Source organism: Sciurus carolinensis, chromosome 8, assembly GCF_902686445.1.
Source record: "Sciurus carolinensis chromosome 8, mSciCar1.2, whole genome shotgun sequence".
Classification (NCBI taxonomy): Eukaryota; Metazoa; Chordata; class Mammalia; order Rodentia; family Sciuridae; genus Sciurus; species Sciurus carolinensis.
The window spans coordinates 30552842-30569034 of record NC_062220.1 but is presented as its reverse complement, the minus strand read 5'-3'; the positions used below and the strand labels follow the sequence as shown (position 1 = coordinate 30569034).

At 37.2% G+C, this 16193-nt stretch overlaps 1 protein-coding gene across 16 annotated transcripts in view; it reads right to left on the bottom strand.

Moving 5' to 3' along the window:
* The window catches only part of Cadps2 (calcium dependent secretion activator 2), a 526649-nt gene that overhangs the window by 398489 nt on the left and 111967 nt on the right, over window positions 1–16193 (bottom strand). For all 16 annotated transcript variants that reach the window (XM_047562660.1, XM_047562665.1, XM_047562675.1 and 13 more), the window contains exon 2: window positions 5428–5541. In XM_047562660.1, the coding sequence (XP_047418616.1) occupies window positions 5428–5541 (114 nt within the window). The remainder of the gene's footprint in view (window positions 1–5427; window positions 5542–16193) is intronic.

Sequence of the window (16193 nt, the reverse complement as noted above, 5' to 3'; positions counted from 1 at the left end):
AGGTTCTATTATGCTGAAAACAGCTGGTAAGCAACTATATACTGTCTTTTGGAAATCTTCAAGAGAAAAACCATTTCCTTTTCCATATCCATTATAAATCACACTGTCATTTGCTGTATTTGGATGAAGTCCACCTGAATTTCATGAAACATACACAGCTATCTGAAGGGAAGAAAACTTGGAAAATAACAAACTGCAATAAACCTGTGTTTACCAATCTGCAGAGTCAGCTGAAGTTTCCTAAAATGAAAAGCAAAACAAAAATAACAAAAGATATGATCAGAAAGAAAAAAAAAGAAAAACTTATAGAATCAGTGATCATTTTAGGTCTTCTCCTAGATAGTGAGATGATTGAAGAAAGAGAAAAACTCTACAATCAAAAGAAATGAAAATAGAGCAGAATCTATCCAGCTTTTGCAACCATAAAATTTTAACTGGTAACTTTTATAAAATATTATGTATGCTTTCGATAAATAATTATGCATGTTATGTGCTTTTTCCCACCTTCTTTTTCTGTTTAGGTCCTTCTCTACCACCTTGTCTGTCTAATTAGGTAGATTAGAAGTTTTTTTGTTTTTGTTGTTTTTTAACTTATGTGTAAAGCTATGATGATAAAAAAACTGATGAAATTTTAAAAAATTATTCTCTTAACTTCTTAATATATAAGACTTTTTAAAAGGTTGTGATAGAAATTATACAGTCATATAAAAATCATTATTAACTTTGTAGTATATACTTTTATGTATTCTATTAAGTAATATCCATGATGAACATGTATTAAAATTGATATATGGTCTCACAAACACACACCTCTAAGAGAATACTATGCATGGAAACATCATGAAAAATATAACTCTAGCATTATCTAATTGAAAGAAATTATTCCCCATGAAGAAATTATTTTGGTCATCTAATGTGGAAAAAAAGAAATATGAGTTGGGTATCATACTGATCCCAGGTATTAAAGATCAGTAAAGTAGATCAAATATCTGAAGGTACCACCAATATAATATCAGACAGATAACTTTTTTTTTTCTCTTCCCCAGGTACTGGGGATTGAACTAAGTTCCTTGCATATTCTCTATCACTGAGCTACATTTCTATTATTGAGATATGATTTGTATTCCCGGTCATCTGACTCATTTTATTTATTTATTTGTTTATTTTTGACACGACTTGGTTCCTCCTTTGACAGTTCCTTTAGGATAGCTCCTCCCTTTGCTGATTTGCTTCTTTGTTTTTCATCTCTTCCTCATGGAATATTTTGCTGAGAATGTTCTGTAATGCTGGCTTTCTTTTCGTAAATTCTTTTAGCTTTTGTTTATCATGGAAGGATTTTATTTCATCGTCAAATCTGAAGGTAAGTTTTGCTGGGTATAAGATTCTTGGTTGGCATCCATTTTCTTTCAGAGCTTGAAAAATGTTGTTCCAGGCCCTTCTAGCTTTTAGGGTCTGGATTGAAAACCTGCTGATATCCGTATTGGTTTCCCCCCTGAATGTAATTTGATCTTTTCTCTTGTAGCATTTAAAATTCTGTCTTTATTTTGTATGTTAGGTATTTTCATTATAATATGCCTTGGTGTGGGTCTGTTGTAATTTTGCGTATTTGGAGTCCTATAAGCCTCTTGAACTTGATTTTCCATTTCAATCTTCAGATTTGGGAAATTTTCTGATATTATTTCATTGAATAGATTGTTCATTCCTTTGGTTTGTTTCTCTAAGCCTTCCTCAATCCCAATAATTCTCAAATTTGGCCTTTTCATGATATCCCATAGTTCTTGGAGATTCTGTTCATGATTTCTTACCATCTTCTCTGTTTGTTCAACTTTGTTTTCAAGGTTAAATATTTTTTCTTCAATATCTGAGGTTCTGTCTTCAGGTGTTCTATCCTATTGGTTATGCTTTCTATGGAGTTCTTAATTTGGTTTATTGTTTCCTTCATTTCAAGGATTTCTGTTTGGTTTTTTTCAATATCTCTAACTCTTTATTGAAATAATCTTTTGCTTCCTGTATTTGCTCTTTTAACTGTCGATTGGTGCGACCATTCAATGCCTGCATTTGCTCTTTCGTCGTTTGCTTCCCTTATCATGTTAATTATGTACATTCTGAACTCCCTTTCTGACATTTCTTCTGCCATGCTGTCACTGGATTTTATTGATGTAACATCCAGATTTGTTTGAAGCATTTTCTTCCCTTGTTTTCTCATGTCGTTCAAGTATAAGTGGACTGCTGAGATGTTGCAGATTTCCTCTATTGACTTATAATGTCCCTGAAGATTTCTAGTATATCCCCTCTTAGCCTTCAGTAACCTGAAGTCTTGGAGGAAGTTGATAATGCGGTGCTCCCCAAGGAAGCTGCCTCTCTAGGGGTGGTGGCCTTCAGGTGGGGTATATTCCCTGCTAGTGGGCAGAGGTGCCTCCACTTGTTGACCAATGGTCAACCAAAGGGGAACTAGGCTGCGGGCTGAGGCAAGGCCTGTTTGGGCCTGTGTCTCTGGTTTTATCATCCTTGTGGGAAAACCTCACCCAGCTGGGAAGACTCACCCGGTGGGGAGGTCTCGCTGCTCAGTTCCCCTCCTGGATGTTCCCCTTAATCCACAACTACCACCTGGGCAGGGCAGCCTTCCCAGGCAACGTTCCCAGGGGCCCGGACCTACCTCCTGGGCCTGGGAGCCTCACCCTTTGCAGACGAGTCTCCTTAGGCTGCTTCTCCTCAGAGAATCTGCCCACAGTCCTGGAACCTTCACTCCGCCCCTCAGCTTGTCTCTGTGCAGCTCTTTCACCGAAAGCCGCCTAGGTCCCCGGACCGTGCTTTGCACCTAATCACCTGGCTATGTGGCCCCTCCTCTGAACACACCTGGAGCCTCGTACAAATGTCGCGAGCCCCAGCGACCCGCTGCATGCCTCTTCCTCCACGCAGCCACCCGGTGTTCTGTGTGGTCCCTTGGAGACCAAGCAACTCACTGCGCACCTCCTCCTCAGGGCAGTCCCTCCCTCCGTGTTGTTCAGGAGGTTGCTCTGAGTCCAAACAGCTTGCCACGCAGCTCTTCCTCTGGGCAGCCGAGGGTTGCTCTGAAACCAAGCGTTGTGCTGAGTGGCCTCCTCTACAAAGCTCCCAGTTTTCCATGTTCACTGCTCCAGCAGGGGGAGGTGTATCTTGCCGCCTGGGCTGGGCAGTCTTCCTCTGCAATGTTCCCAGGGGCCCGGACCTACCTCCTGGACCTGGGAGCCTCACCCTTCGCAGACAAGTCTCCTTAGGCTGCATCTTCTCAGAGAAGCTGCCCGAAGTCCTGGAACCTTCGCTCCACCCCTCAGCTTGTCTCTGCAGCTCTTCCACCGAGAAGCCACCTAGGTCCTGGGACCCTCCTCTGCACCTAATCACCTGGCTATACGGCCCCTCCTCTGGGCAGCCGCCGAAGCCCGGCGGGTTGCTCTGAAACCAAGCGTTGTGCTGAGCGGCCTCCTCTCTGATGCTCCCAGTTGTCCGTGTTCACTGTTCCAGCTGGGGGAGGGGTGTCTCGTTGGGAAGCTCTATTTCACAAAGTTCCCTGCGTTCCGGGACTACCGCCCCATCCGGGACGCCTCCCCAATGGGAGAGACTGACCCGGCGGCTTTGAGTTGGTCCCAAGTCTCTCAATATCTCCTCTTTTGAATCCTGAGTCCTGGAGCAACATGAAATGCAGCCACCCTCTAGTCCGCCATCTTGAAAACCCCCGAGCTACATTTCTAGACCCAGTTAACTCTCAAGGGTCTACAGAATACAAAGACCTACAATCAAGATGCAAAAAGGCATCTCATAAAATCACTCAAAATACATTGGTGAAAGAGAGAGGAAGTCTTCTGTACTTCAGATTCCATCTGTCCTCGTTTTGCTTTTTGAACCATGTACAACAGAAGCCCAATCTGTGACAAGGCTAAATAGCTCAAGTTTCTTCCAGTAACCTACATATTTCATGCTACACACCTGATCACCTTGTACTTGTCTCTAATCAATCACTTGATAACACCCAGATGAGGACATGATCAGCAGGTATAATACAATGGGGATACTCTCATCATTAGAGTTACAATATTGTATTAGCACAGTTTTCCTATGCCTTTTATTATACTATGTGCTTACTACAAAAAAAACACTTATTTTAGAAAAATGTTAGATTTATTAAAAAAATTAGAGACAGTACAGAATTTCCATTTCCTGAATACCATCATCTTACAGTGCCATGATGCATTTACCAAAACCCTGAATGAGATAACTATTATGTTAAAATATTCATATCTATGTATACAAATTACTTTCATTTCCTTTATCTGGAATACAGACTTTTTGGCTTTTGTTTTACCACATGATGCAAGTATAGGACCTTACATCTCATCTTAAGATTCAGGACAAGATTTCATCAAGCAAGACTCAGACTTGAATCTTAAGATGAAATGGAAGGCCCTACATTTGTTAAGATATTCTGGGTCAAGTTCTACTGAGTGTATCACTTTTGCCACAGATGTGTGTCACACGCACACTTGGTAAGCCAGACTTTCATCTTAAGACCAAGACTTAGGCTAACCGATGTTTCTCTGGAGGGGCATTAGGTAACCTCCAATGCATATCATTCATGATTTACAAACAGCACTGAGCATCTGTACAACCAATTACTTTATTTTTCCACATAAAAATATTCCCTGCCTCAAGAAAGGTCAGACCATTTTTGGTCCATATTTTCCTTTTTAAAACTAGTCTAATACATGTTTGCAGGTTAACATGTTTCTACAGTTGAAACAGGCTAGAGTGTTTGCACAAAGGAAGAAGCCTATTCCCCTAATGACTCTGAAATGCTTAAGACAAAAGAGAACTCTTTAAATTTAACATCTATTGGCAACTCACTGAAGCAGTTAATGACCATGTGTGAAAACTGGTGCTCATAGGAAATCCATAGAGAATTCCCAATGAGTCACAAGCTAAACCAGAAGAAATAGCAAGACTGTATTGGTAGTATTATTCCTTTAAGAAGAAAATAGAGTTTCAATTTATCCTCTTGAAATTAGTTACTGGCCTTAATTATTATAACGCTTAGGGGACAAAATGGTATAAGATAGCAATTTACTATTGAAATCCTGATTAAAAAGGATAATTTAAACATGTGGACCTAAAGATAGCTATACTCAGCAATATCAATCACTGCCAGAAGACTTTTCTAAACAGTCTACTTTTCAAAAGATGTGAATAATTTCCAATTCTGTTTATCTCTCAAAACCAGGCTATGGAATTAGAGTTTTTAAATTGCAAAATAGAATTGACAATGCTTTCAAGAAGATTGCAAACTCACAGACTTCCTGTCATACCATGGAATTTCTTAAAATGGGAAAGTCATGGGAAAAAATTAAAAAGTTTAAAAAGCAACAAAGTACCCAAAACAAAGTAACTTAAATTTACCTCATAGTAACTCCGAACTGCATTGCAAAATGCTTCATCAGCTACAATTTGGGTTTCCCCATTGAGGAAGGCCTGGAACCGTTCTTTTAGTAACTGCAGTTGTTGTTTGTTAAGCTACAAGAAAAAAAGGATACAAATTGATATATGAACCAATGTATGACACATAAGATGATTATTAAAAGTTAAGGTACATATTAATTTTGGCACCTGGAATTCGCTTTAGGGCAAAACAAACAAATAAATAAAACAAAAATATCTTATTACTTGTACCTATGGCTCAAGTTTAAAATGTTTTCAAGCCACATCCCCACACGCTGTAGATTCCTGATATGGAACTGGGATCCAAATTTCTACCCAAGACAGAATGCCTGCAATTAGTATCCCAGTCTTTTGCAGAGACAGAGAAAATCTAAACTTTGGGTGGGAAATTAACTACTGTACAAAATTGCCAGCTGCCCTAAACAAAGAAAACAGAGGAGGCAAGAATTTTTGGAAATAAGTGGACAATACCCTGGAGAAGAGGTTGTAAGAAGGAAGCCTATAAAGGTTAAGAGATCCTGACAGAATCTTCTGGAAAGAACTACTGAGCACCAAAAGTTTGGATTCCATGAACAAACATACCTCAGTGCCTGAGATAAATGGAGCAATGAGAAGGAGACAAATCCAAAGGAAAACAGAGACAACAGGTGAGCAGTGAGTGCATCTTCTAGTAGGGTCAGGGAGGAGATGTGAACCAGGAAGGGGAATGTAAATTTGTAAACAGATTGCCTCACCCTGGGTCTAGCTCCCATAGTTACTACTGAGGGTGGTGGGTTAGAAATGGGGTTAGGGTCAACTACTTGATTTATAAAATTTATGAAAAATGAAATCAAGAAACCTCTTATTAAAAAAATTATTAACAACTTAAAGATAGCTGGGACACAGCATCAAACCAAGAAGGTGACCTTCTCAGCACTGATCTCCATGCAGCTACACAGGCTCCCGCACAAGGCTCATCCGATGGGGACAAACACTTCGGGAGGAGTGTCTGGTGCCATGCAGCACATTGTGCTGGTGCGTAACTATTTCATTTTGGAAACAATACATCTTGAAATACATAACAAACAGCGAAGGAGGGATCCTTTCATTTCATTCCATCCTGATGAGGCTTTATTAAAGAACTCAGCCCAGTTCTGGAATCTACAGAGATATGAAGCATTTGAAAACATGCTGAGGATAAAATGATTAAAGGATTAGAAAAGCTAAACAAAACTGGTATGACTTGGCTTCAAAAAAAGAAAGCTGATGTGAAATAAGTTTAAATTTGTTCAAAAAGGTTTATTAAAATGCCATTCCAATATAAAGGAGAAAAGCTCTTTCAAAACACGGGTTTTATTTCAGAGACTAACAAACGAGATAGTTTGTAAAGAAATGGTTGCTGGTAGTAACATACTGATAAAAAAGTGTCCCATTTTACCCAGGTGTAAGGAAAAAAAAAAAATAAAAGAAAGAAAGAAAAAAAAAAAGAAAGAAAAAAGAAAACCTGAGTAGTGAAGAGAGAAGACCATTCCATTTCTTTACTAAGGTTATTTTTTCAGGGAAGTTAAACCAAGCTGAAATGCAGGAACATCACCATTATGTTACAATCTCCATTTCTACAATAAGAAGAAAAGGAAAGCAGGGACATTTTGTACGTGTGCTTACTAGCAAGGAAAACTAAGTCCATGACTTTTAAGCATAGTTCACATAAGGGACCAGATGGACTAGCACAGTAACTACCGAGAATAAGGCTGCCAAGAGCATTTCGTTTTCAAGCCCTGGGAATTACTGAAAAGGGCTTCACCTGCCAAGTCAAGTGTCCAGGTAAAATAATGGAAAGGGAAATGTATGTGAAAATGGCAAAGAACAAGAGAGGACCTTTACAGTCAGGTGTCCCAACTCCCCCATTTAATCAATATTCCTGAAAAACCAGAACCTATATCTTTTCCCCTTCGATTTTCTTCTATCAAAGGCATTTTGGTCATTAAATTCCCCTCTAAAATATTGTCTTTGAAATTTCTAGTTTATCAGTGTTTAGGTTCAGCTGTTTTAACAGTGTTACATTTTGGTAATTATGGTGTGGAAAATTCGTAAATATGTATTGAAAAAAAGGGGAATTGAACAAATCACCTTCTTGAAAAGTCTCACAAAATTGGTATAGTTCACAAACACGTCAGAGGTACCTGGCTAAATACCAGGCTTATGTTTTTATAAATAACTACACTACAGTTACACTTAACACATAAAAATGGCATTAAATATTACACTAATATGAACAGTCAACAAATGGCTACTTTATTAGAATATAGAAGGGATCTGTATTTCACATAGGCAAGATAGGGAGAGAAAAGGGAAATTAAATTCAAAATATAGTACTGAGGATAGAAGTCAGAAAGCCGAGTTTCCTAAAAGTTATTTGCATTGTCAAAACAAACTATATAATACACCAAAAGACAGAGACCAGTGGAGGAGAGTCAAGAAATAGACCCAAAGACAATAAAAAATGTTCTATAAAATGCCTATAGAGCATCTCAAAATAGTAAATGATGATCTGTCCAAAGAACGGTATTAGGATGACCAGGTAGTTGTCCAGAAGGAAAAAATAAATTGCACCATAACTCAGTGTTATGGATTAAATTGATTAAAACTTAACTTACAAAGATAGAATAAAGGAACTAGAAGAAAACATGGGAGATTTCCTTTAGTATGAGAAATATCTTTCTACTTATGACTCAGACTCTGTAAGTCCATGATAAGGAAAGAAAGCTACAAATAGTATTTCTCATGAATACAGATATAAAAATCCTCAATAAGAATATTAGAAAACTGAATCCAAGAGTGTATAAAATTAACTATATATCATAATCATTTATGATTTATCCTAAGTATGCAAGGGTGGTTCAACATTCAAAAATTCATTAACGTGTTAACAAGGAGGAAAAAAAAATCACAGAATCACATCAATAGATATTAAAAAAAAAGCATTTGGCAAAGTCCAACATTGATTTCTGATAAATCTCTCAAACTAGGAAGAAAAAGTAACTTCCTCAACTTGATGGAGAACACCATATGTAATAGAAACAAGAAGCTTTCCCACTCAAATCAGGAACAAGGCATGGATATCCCCTCTTAAAACTGCTTTTCAATAAAATAATGGATTTCCTCACCAAAGCAATAAGATCAGAAAAGTAAATGAAATGTGTACAGGTTGGGAAAGAGGAAATAAAGCTTTCTTTACAGATGACATGAATATCGTTGTAGAAAGACCAAAAATATCCACAAAAAAAGGTCCTGGAACTAATAAGCAATTATACAAAGATACCAAGTTAATATAAAACGTTAAATGCTTTCCTATGCAACAGCAATGAACAAGTGGGATTTTAAATTAACTATTCGAAAAAATTTCCATTAACACCCCTGAATATAAAATACCTGAGTATAAATCTAACAAAATATGTACAAGATCTATATGAGGAAAATACAAAACTGATTAAAAAAAATCAAAGAGCTAATTAAATGGAGAGAGGCTTCATGTTTACACACAGGCAAACTCGATATTGTCAAGATGTCAATTCTCCCAAATTTGACTACAGACTTAATGCAATCTAAATAAAAATCCAGCGAATTATTTTCTGGATATTAAAAAACTGATTCTAAATTTAATATAGAAAGGCAAAAGAATAAGTAGTATTGAAGTACTGTAGTACTGAAGAAAAAGAACTTGGAGACTGACACTATCCTACTTCAATATTTAAGGCTACACTGACCAAGACAGTGAGGGATGGGTGAAAGAATAAGCAAACATATCAATGAGACAGAATAGAGAGTCCAGAAATATATCCACATAAATATAATCAACTGATCCATCACAAAAGATAAAAGACAACAAACAACAAATGGAGAGAAGAGTCTTTTCAACAAACAAGTAGACATTCTCATGCAAAAACAAAGAGATAATTTAGACAGACATCCTATGTCCCCCACAGAAATGAACTCAAAATGGATCACAAACCTAAATGCAAAATGCAAAACTATTAAAATCATAGACGATAGCACAGGAGAAAATCTAGGTAGCTTCTGATTTTGTGATGACTTTCTAGATACAACACCAAGGGAAGATCCATGAAAAAAATAATTGCTCTGTTAGACTTTTCACTATAATTAAAATTTTCTGCTCTATGAAAGGCACTGTCAAGAGAATGAGAAGACAAGCAACAGACTGGGAGAAAGTATTTTTAAAAGATGTATCTGAAGCCGGGTGCGGTGGCACATGCCTATAATCCCAATGACTCAAAAGGCTGAAGAAGGAGAATATCAAGTTCGAGGTCAGCCTCAGCAGTTAGTGAGACTGACTCAAAGTAAAAAATAAAAAGGACTGGGGATGTAGCTCAATGGCAAAGTACCCCTGGGTTCAATCACCAGTACCAAAAATAAAAAGAAATAAAATAAATAAGATGAATCTAAAAAAAAAAAAAATTCAAGCTATATAAAGAATGGTGTAACTCAACAAAAAGAAAATGAAAAACCAGATTTAAAAATGGTCCAGTCCTAATCACATGCCTCAACAAAGATGATATAGAGATGGCAAACAAGTGTATGAGAACATGCTCTGCATCATAAGTCGTGTGGGAAATGCAAAGTAAAACAATGAGATACCATTGCATACCTATTAGAATGTACAAAATCCAAAACACTGAAAACAGCTAATGCTGGCAGGGATATGGAGGAACAAGATCCCCTTCACTGCCAGTGGGAAGGCAAAATGGCAAAGCTACTTTATGAAATAATTTACCATATGATCCAGAAATTGCACTCCTTGGTATATACCCAAAAGAACTTCAAACTTTTGTCCACACAAATATGAACATTTACAAAAGTTTTATGAAGCCTTTCAGCAGATGAGTGAATAAACAAAGTATGGTACAACCAGACAATGGAATATTATCCAGCACTAAAAAGAAATGAGCTACAAAGTCACGGAAAGACATGAAGGAAAGTTAAAATGCCTATTACTAAATGGGAGAAGTCAATCAGAAAAGACTGTCTATGGCAAAATAGTGGAGACAGAAAGCTCCGTGCTTTCCTGGAGTTAGGAAGGAAGGGAGAGATGAACTGGCAGAGCAAAGAGGATTCTTAGAGTACTGAAACTATTCTAGTGACATGATAATGATGGATACATGTCATTAGAAATTTTTCCAAACCTACAGAATATACAATATCAAGAGTGAACCCTAATATAAGCTATGATAATGATGTATCAATGTATCATCTGGAGTTTTTTTCATTGTTATTTACTTATTTATTTACTGTTGGGAATTGAACAGTTCACCCTTTAGCTACGTTCCCTATCATCTGTTTTAACAAATGTGCCACTCTGGTGGGGGATGTTATGCAAGTGTGAGAGTAAGAAATACATGCACAATCTACCTTACACACTAGGTCAATGTCATTGAGAACCCCAAAATTCTCTAAAATAAACTTTATTAAAAACTCCAAAAGTCATTAATTTAATTACATGAAGAATACTTCAAAATGGTCTTTGACAGTCAAAAGTGGAAACAAACTAACATTTATAAACAGGAAAAAAATTATATTTATATATTTACAAATTGGAAACTAATATTTATAAATAGGAAACAAATAATGCTATCTACAAACAATACATTATTACTTGCATAAAAGGATGTAAGAGCTCTCTATGTACTTATGAAAATATTTTCAAGATATCTTGGGGAACAAAGCAATGTAAAGAACAATAAATAAAATAATGTAGCACTCACATAAATAGGCACAATGAGAACACTTGTGTGAATTTTCATCCATATGCAGTCAGAAACTATGGAAGGAAGTCTTCAGAAAATGAATAGTTCAAAAATAAGGGTAAAATATTTTTCAACCTACACTGGTTTATTTATTTTGGGTTTTAAATCTCAATCTTCTCAAATTTTTATTTAGATTTAGAATAAGCTATAATAGAAGATTGCCTATCTTTAAACTCAAAGCAATCCTATCACAAATAGTTTAAATTTTAAAACTATATAAATTTGAATCAGCTGGGCATGGTGGCACACACCTGTATTCCCAGTGCTTGGAGGCTGACACAAGAGGGTCCCAAGTTCAAAGTCAGCCTCAGCAACTTAGTGAGGCCCTAAGCAACTTAGCAAGACACTGTCCCAAAATAAAATATGAAAAGGGCTGGGGTTGTGGCTCAGTGGTTTAGTGCCCTTGGGTTCAATCCCTGGTTCAAATAATAATAATAACAACAATAATAAAAATATAATTATTATATATAAATATAATATTAAAATATTATAACAATATAATTATAATAATAAAATTATTACTATTATTATTTAAGTCTATCCTGCATGGAGAGTAGACAACAGACTGGTTGACTTTTCAATTTTCCTTTCAGGTAGGAGACTTGAACTTTTCTGTATTCCTTAACATGAGAATTTCAAAGAAATTTAGACAAAGAGAATCATTAAAAAGAACCATAGTAATCACTCTGTTCAACATCCTAATCAATATATACTAATCTTTATAAAATCTATACCAACTGATCTCTCAGATTCGATTTAAGCCTTCCCCTCACACACACAACAGACGGCACCTGTTGAGTCAACTTTAGGCAGTTATAAAAAAATTGAAGTTGGCTTCCCCAGGTTTCATAGTACTAACTACCCACCCCTAGCTCTGTACTAAGATAAAACAACCTAGATGTCACTCTTTTTCTTCAGCATAGCTGTTCAAGGATCTGAACTTGAGTACTGGCTAATTTATGGGTCTTCCCTTTTCTAGAATAAATTCTCCTAGTTCCCCCCAGATATCCTGGGTCCTAAGGATATACTCTGGGATGTCCACAAAATAAGCATGTGAAATAAAATGAAGTACATGAAAGCACTTTGAAAGCTCTAACACTAAGGAAATGAAACTCATTATGATGCCAGTGTCCTCTTTAAAGGTACTGGTAGAGTGATCACAATTCCCCTAGGATAGTGCAGCCAACACAGAAATAAGGGGGAGGATGACTTCCCACACTGTAAGCACTCTATTAATTCAAACTAAAAACCAATTAATTCTTCTTGGCAGTCACATCAACTGACTCACATGGTGCTTATAATCAACAAAAACTTCTAAAACATTCTTACATGTTCTTCATTAAGCCATACTTCATCTTGCTATATTTATTTGGTTCAGTGTTCCAGTTGATGATTTTTCGTTTGTGTTAGAATTCTGATTCTTTCACCCCATGCCTGCAGAGCTCTGCTAGCTTTGTTATATCCACTAATAAAATATTATCCAAATCATTATAAAAAAATACCCACTAGTTGAGGAATAATTCAGGAATCCTGGGCTCTGCCATCGTGTGCACTGCTTCAGTTGGATACACTCTTAGGGGGAGTTCATTTTGTTCTTATTCACCCTAAGTTTTTAATTTAGCTCATATGTTTTTCTTCAGATTACTATATTTAACAAGGAATATTTTTCAAATATAAAGAAATAAATTGACCAGCAGAAATTTTGTAACAATTTTAAAAGAAACTTTTCTATAAAACTGAACTGTACAATTTAACTGGAACATCAATACCCTGGCAAATATCTAAATACAATCAAGAGATCAGCCTTAAAACAAGAATTCTTCAAGCACTGACTTAGCTAAATTTTAGAAATCCAGAATGGTTGTGATAACTCATCCATAACTGCCGCAGGAAAAACACTTATCAGAATTCAGAGGCGTTTTATATTTCTTCGATTTTTTTTCCATGTTCAAATTACGTTCTAGTTTTGCATTCTAAATTGTGGATCAACTGAAGTAGGCCAGGACTTGTACTCCAGCAGGAGACCAGCCAGTTTGCTGCTTGGGAACCCAGCAATCAGTGCTACATGGAGCCTGCTCCGTCTGCATGCCCATCAGAGGCTACACACTCCACATACGGGCTGCCCAGCATCCTGGTGAGCAAATATGGTCACCGTGAGATTCAAAGCAGCAGGTGACTCATGGAAGGCATATGTCCGGGAATGGAACCTGGGTATGCATTTTCCTCAGACACATCAAATAGAGGTAGAAAGAGATTTTTCAAAGAGGTAAGACACTTGAGGCACAGATACTCACTCGTTCAAATGCACAAAGCCATAGCTGCAGGGCTGCTAATTAGATTCAGCAGAAGACGACAAAAGGGTAGGTGCCATTTTCTTTTCCCTTCCTATCAACACTCTGTCAAAACATCTACATCAAACTATTGGAGTAAAATCATCATTGCCTTCCATGTTTCTGAATTGATGGAGTTCCCCAAACAGCACAACAGAACTGTAAGAGAGGGGCTCCAGGCACTTCTCCTCCATGACAAGCCCTGTGGGTAGCGCTGGTATTAGTCATGTCCTATCCAAATAACCTTTCACACTCTCTTCCTTAAGCACAGACACAGGGTATGCCTCCCTAATCTGAAAAATCTCAAACTCCAAATCCTTCAGATTTGGAAGGATTTGGGTTTCAGATTGGGGATGCTCAACCTATAGTCTATGCAAATAGTCCAAAATCTCATTCCTCCCTCAAATCTGACATCTGAAACATTTCTGATCCCAAGCACTTCAGATCAGGGATACTCTACCTGAGTGAATATTCCCACCTACGGCTGTAAGTACCAGGCTCCTTTGTCCATATAATCAAGTGGATAAGTTATGCCCAGTGAGATGAGAGGAAATGTACACATGGTCTCCCAGAAATCTTAAGAGGTGGGTGAGGCACACTTTTTGTGTCCTCCTCTTTTCTCTTTTCCCACCAGCTGGAATGTGATATGCCAACTGGAGCTGTACCTTGACCATCAAGATGGTGGGGTAGCAAGACAAAAACAGCCAGAGACCACATGATGTGGAGCAGCACAGTCACCCTAGAACGCCTACCTCCTAATTTTCCATTATGTGAGCAATAACCTCCACAGGTACAGACTACTTTTATTTGGGCTTTACTGGTTATACATAGCAACTAGTAATATGGTACTAAATCCTAACCCACCAAAAACTCAGTGAGGTACCCAAACAGAGGGAAAATGCCATAGTACATGCTGGTGAAGTTTATCTTAATTTATTCTAAAATAAAATATTCTTCCCATATGTTTTTTTTTTTTCATCTGAAAAGCTCCTTATTTAATAAACCTGCCCCAACAAGCAGTGAGCACCTGAGTCTAAGTGCCTGCGGTAGACAGAAAATAACATTATTTTGGCAGACTGAATTCTATTATCCCACAATATTGAGAGGAAGATTAAAAATCCCCAAATGTGCAATACTGCTTTAACATATTTTATAATAAAATATATGCTAAGCAAAGAGTACATAACAGCAAAATCCCATTGCATGGTGGACAAGTGAGCCCCAGGCTAGGCTCACTCAGCTGCCAAGTAAACCATTTCCATCCACATTCTTATTGTCCTCTCAGTTGAATTTGAACCTCAGCAAAACTGCATCCATTATGGTCTTGTAGGGAGTGAGTGAATTCTAAATTGTGAATGTTAAATCCATGAATACTCTATTTCCCTACCATGTTTTACTGAGCACATTCCATACATCTCATTTTTCTTCTTCTCTTTATTGAATTATAACCAGTAAAACTTGTACATGTTTGAAGTAACAGTGTGATGTTTTCACACACACACACAAAAAAAATGATTATTACCAGAATTAAGATAGTAAACATATCTATCAACTCACAGTTATGGTGTGTGTTGAGAACACTTAATATCTACTTAACAAATTTCAAGTGTAAAAAATATCATTATTAATTATAGTTACCATGCTGTGCATCTGATCTCTAGAACTTTTTCAATTCGTGTAACTGAAATTTGGCCCTTTTTTTTTTTTTTTTGATACCAGAAATTGAACCCAGAGTGGCTAACCACTGAACAACACATGCTACATCCCCAGTTCTTTTTATTTTGAGACAGGGTATCACTAAGTTGCTTAGGGCCTTACTAAGTTGCTGAGGTTGGCCTCATACTTGTGACCCTCTTGCCTCAACCTCCCAAGCAGCTGGGATTACAGATGTATGCCACAGCACCCGGCCTTAAACTTTGGTATTTTTGAACAATACGTTGCATTAATGTTTCTAAAACTCTTGCAGAGCATTGTTACAAATAATGAAATTAAGCTGAAAAGTTAAAGCATCTTGCCTCATCTGGCAGGAAAAGGTTCTGAACCAGTATCCTAAACCTTACATTCCTTCCAACTACCATATTATTCTCTTTTTAGCTCACAGTCACTGACTTTTTCTGGAAAGTGGTGTCTAATCCCATCTGATGTATCATATAGGGCAATGTGCATTTATTTAATATTTAAGGACTCCCTCCATTGCTTTAGGATAAGAACTTGGTTTTAGCTTGCTGCTTTAGACCTGCACCAGAACAATGCCTAGCACAGAGAACGTTCTCAGTGTGGTGAATGAAGGAATAAATGCCAGTTGGCTACTATGAAACTAGTCCTATATTCCATTAGAATGGCCACATCCTCCATTCTTACACTGACCACCCCCACAGAAAAGTCAGTGTATATTGTGCAATTACAAGAACTCTAGATAACCTTAATCTCAACAATGGATCAAAAAGCAACCTATCAAATATAGCTTATTTCATTAATTATTAAAACTATTACTAATGGGCAGTGGAGTCATTAAGGGGTCTCTATGGTTAGTCCACTTCTGTTTGTATCGAGGAGTCCCACAAATTTTATATGATCTTAAGTGAGTCCCATAACC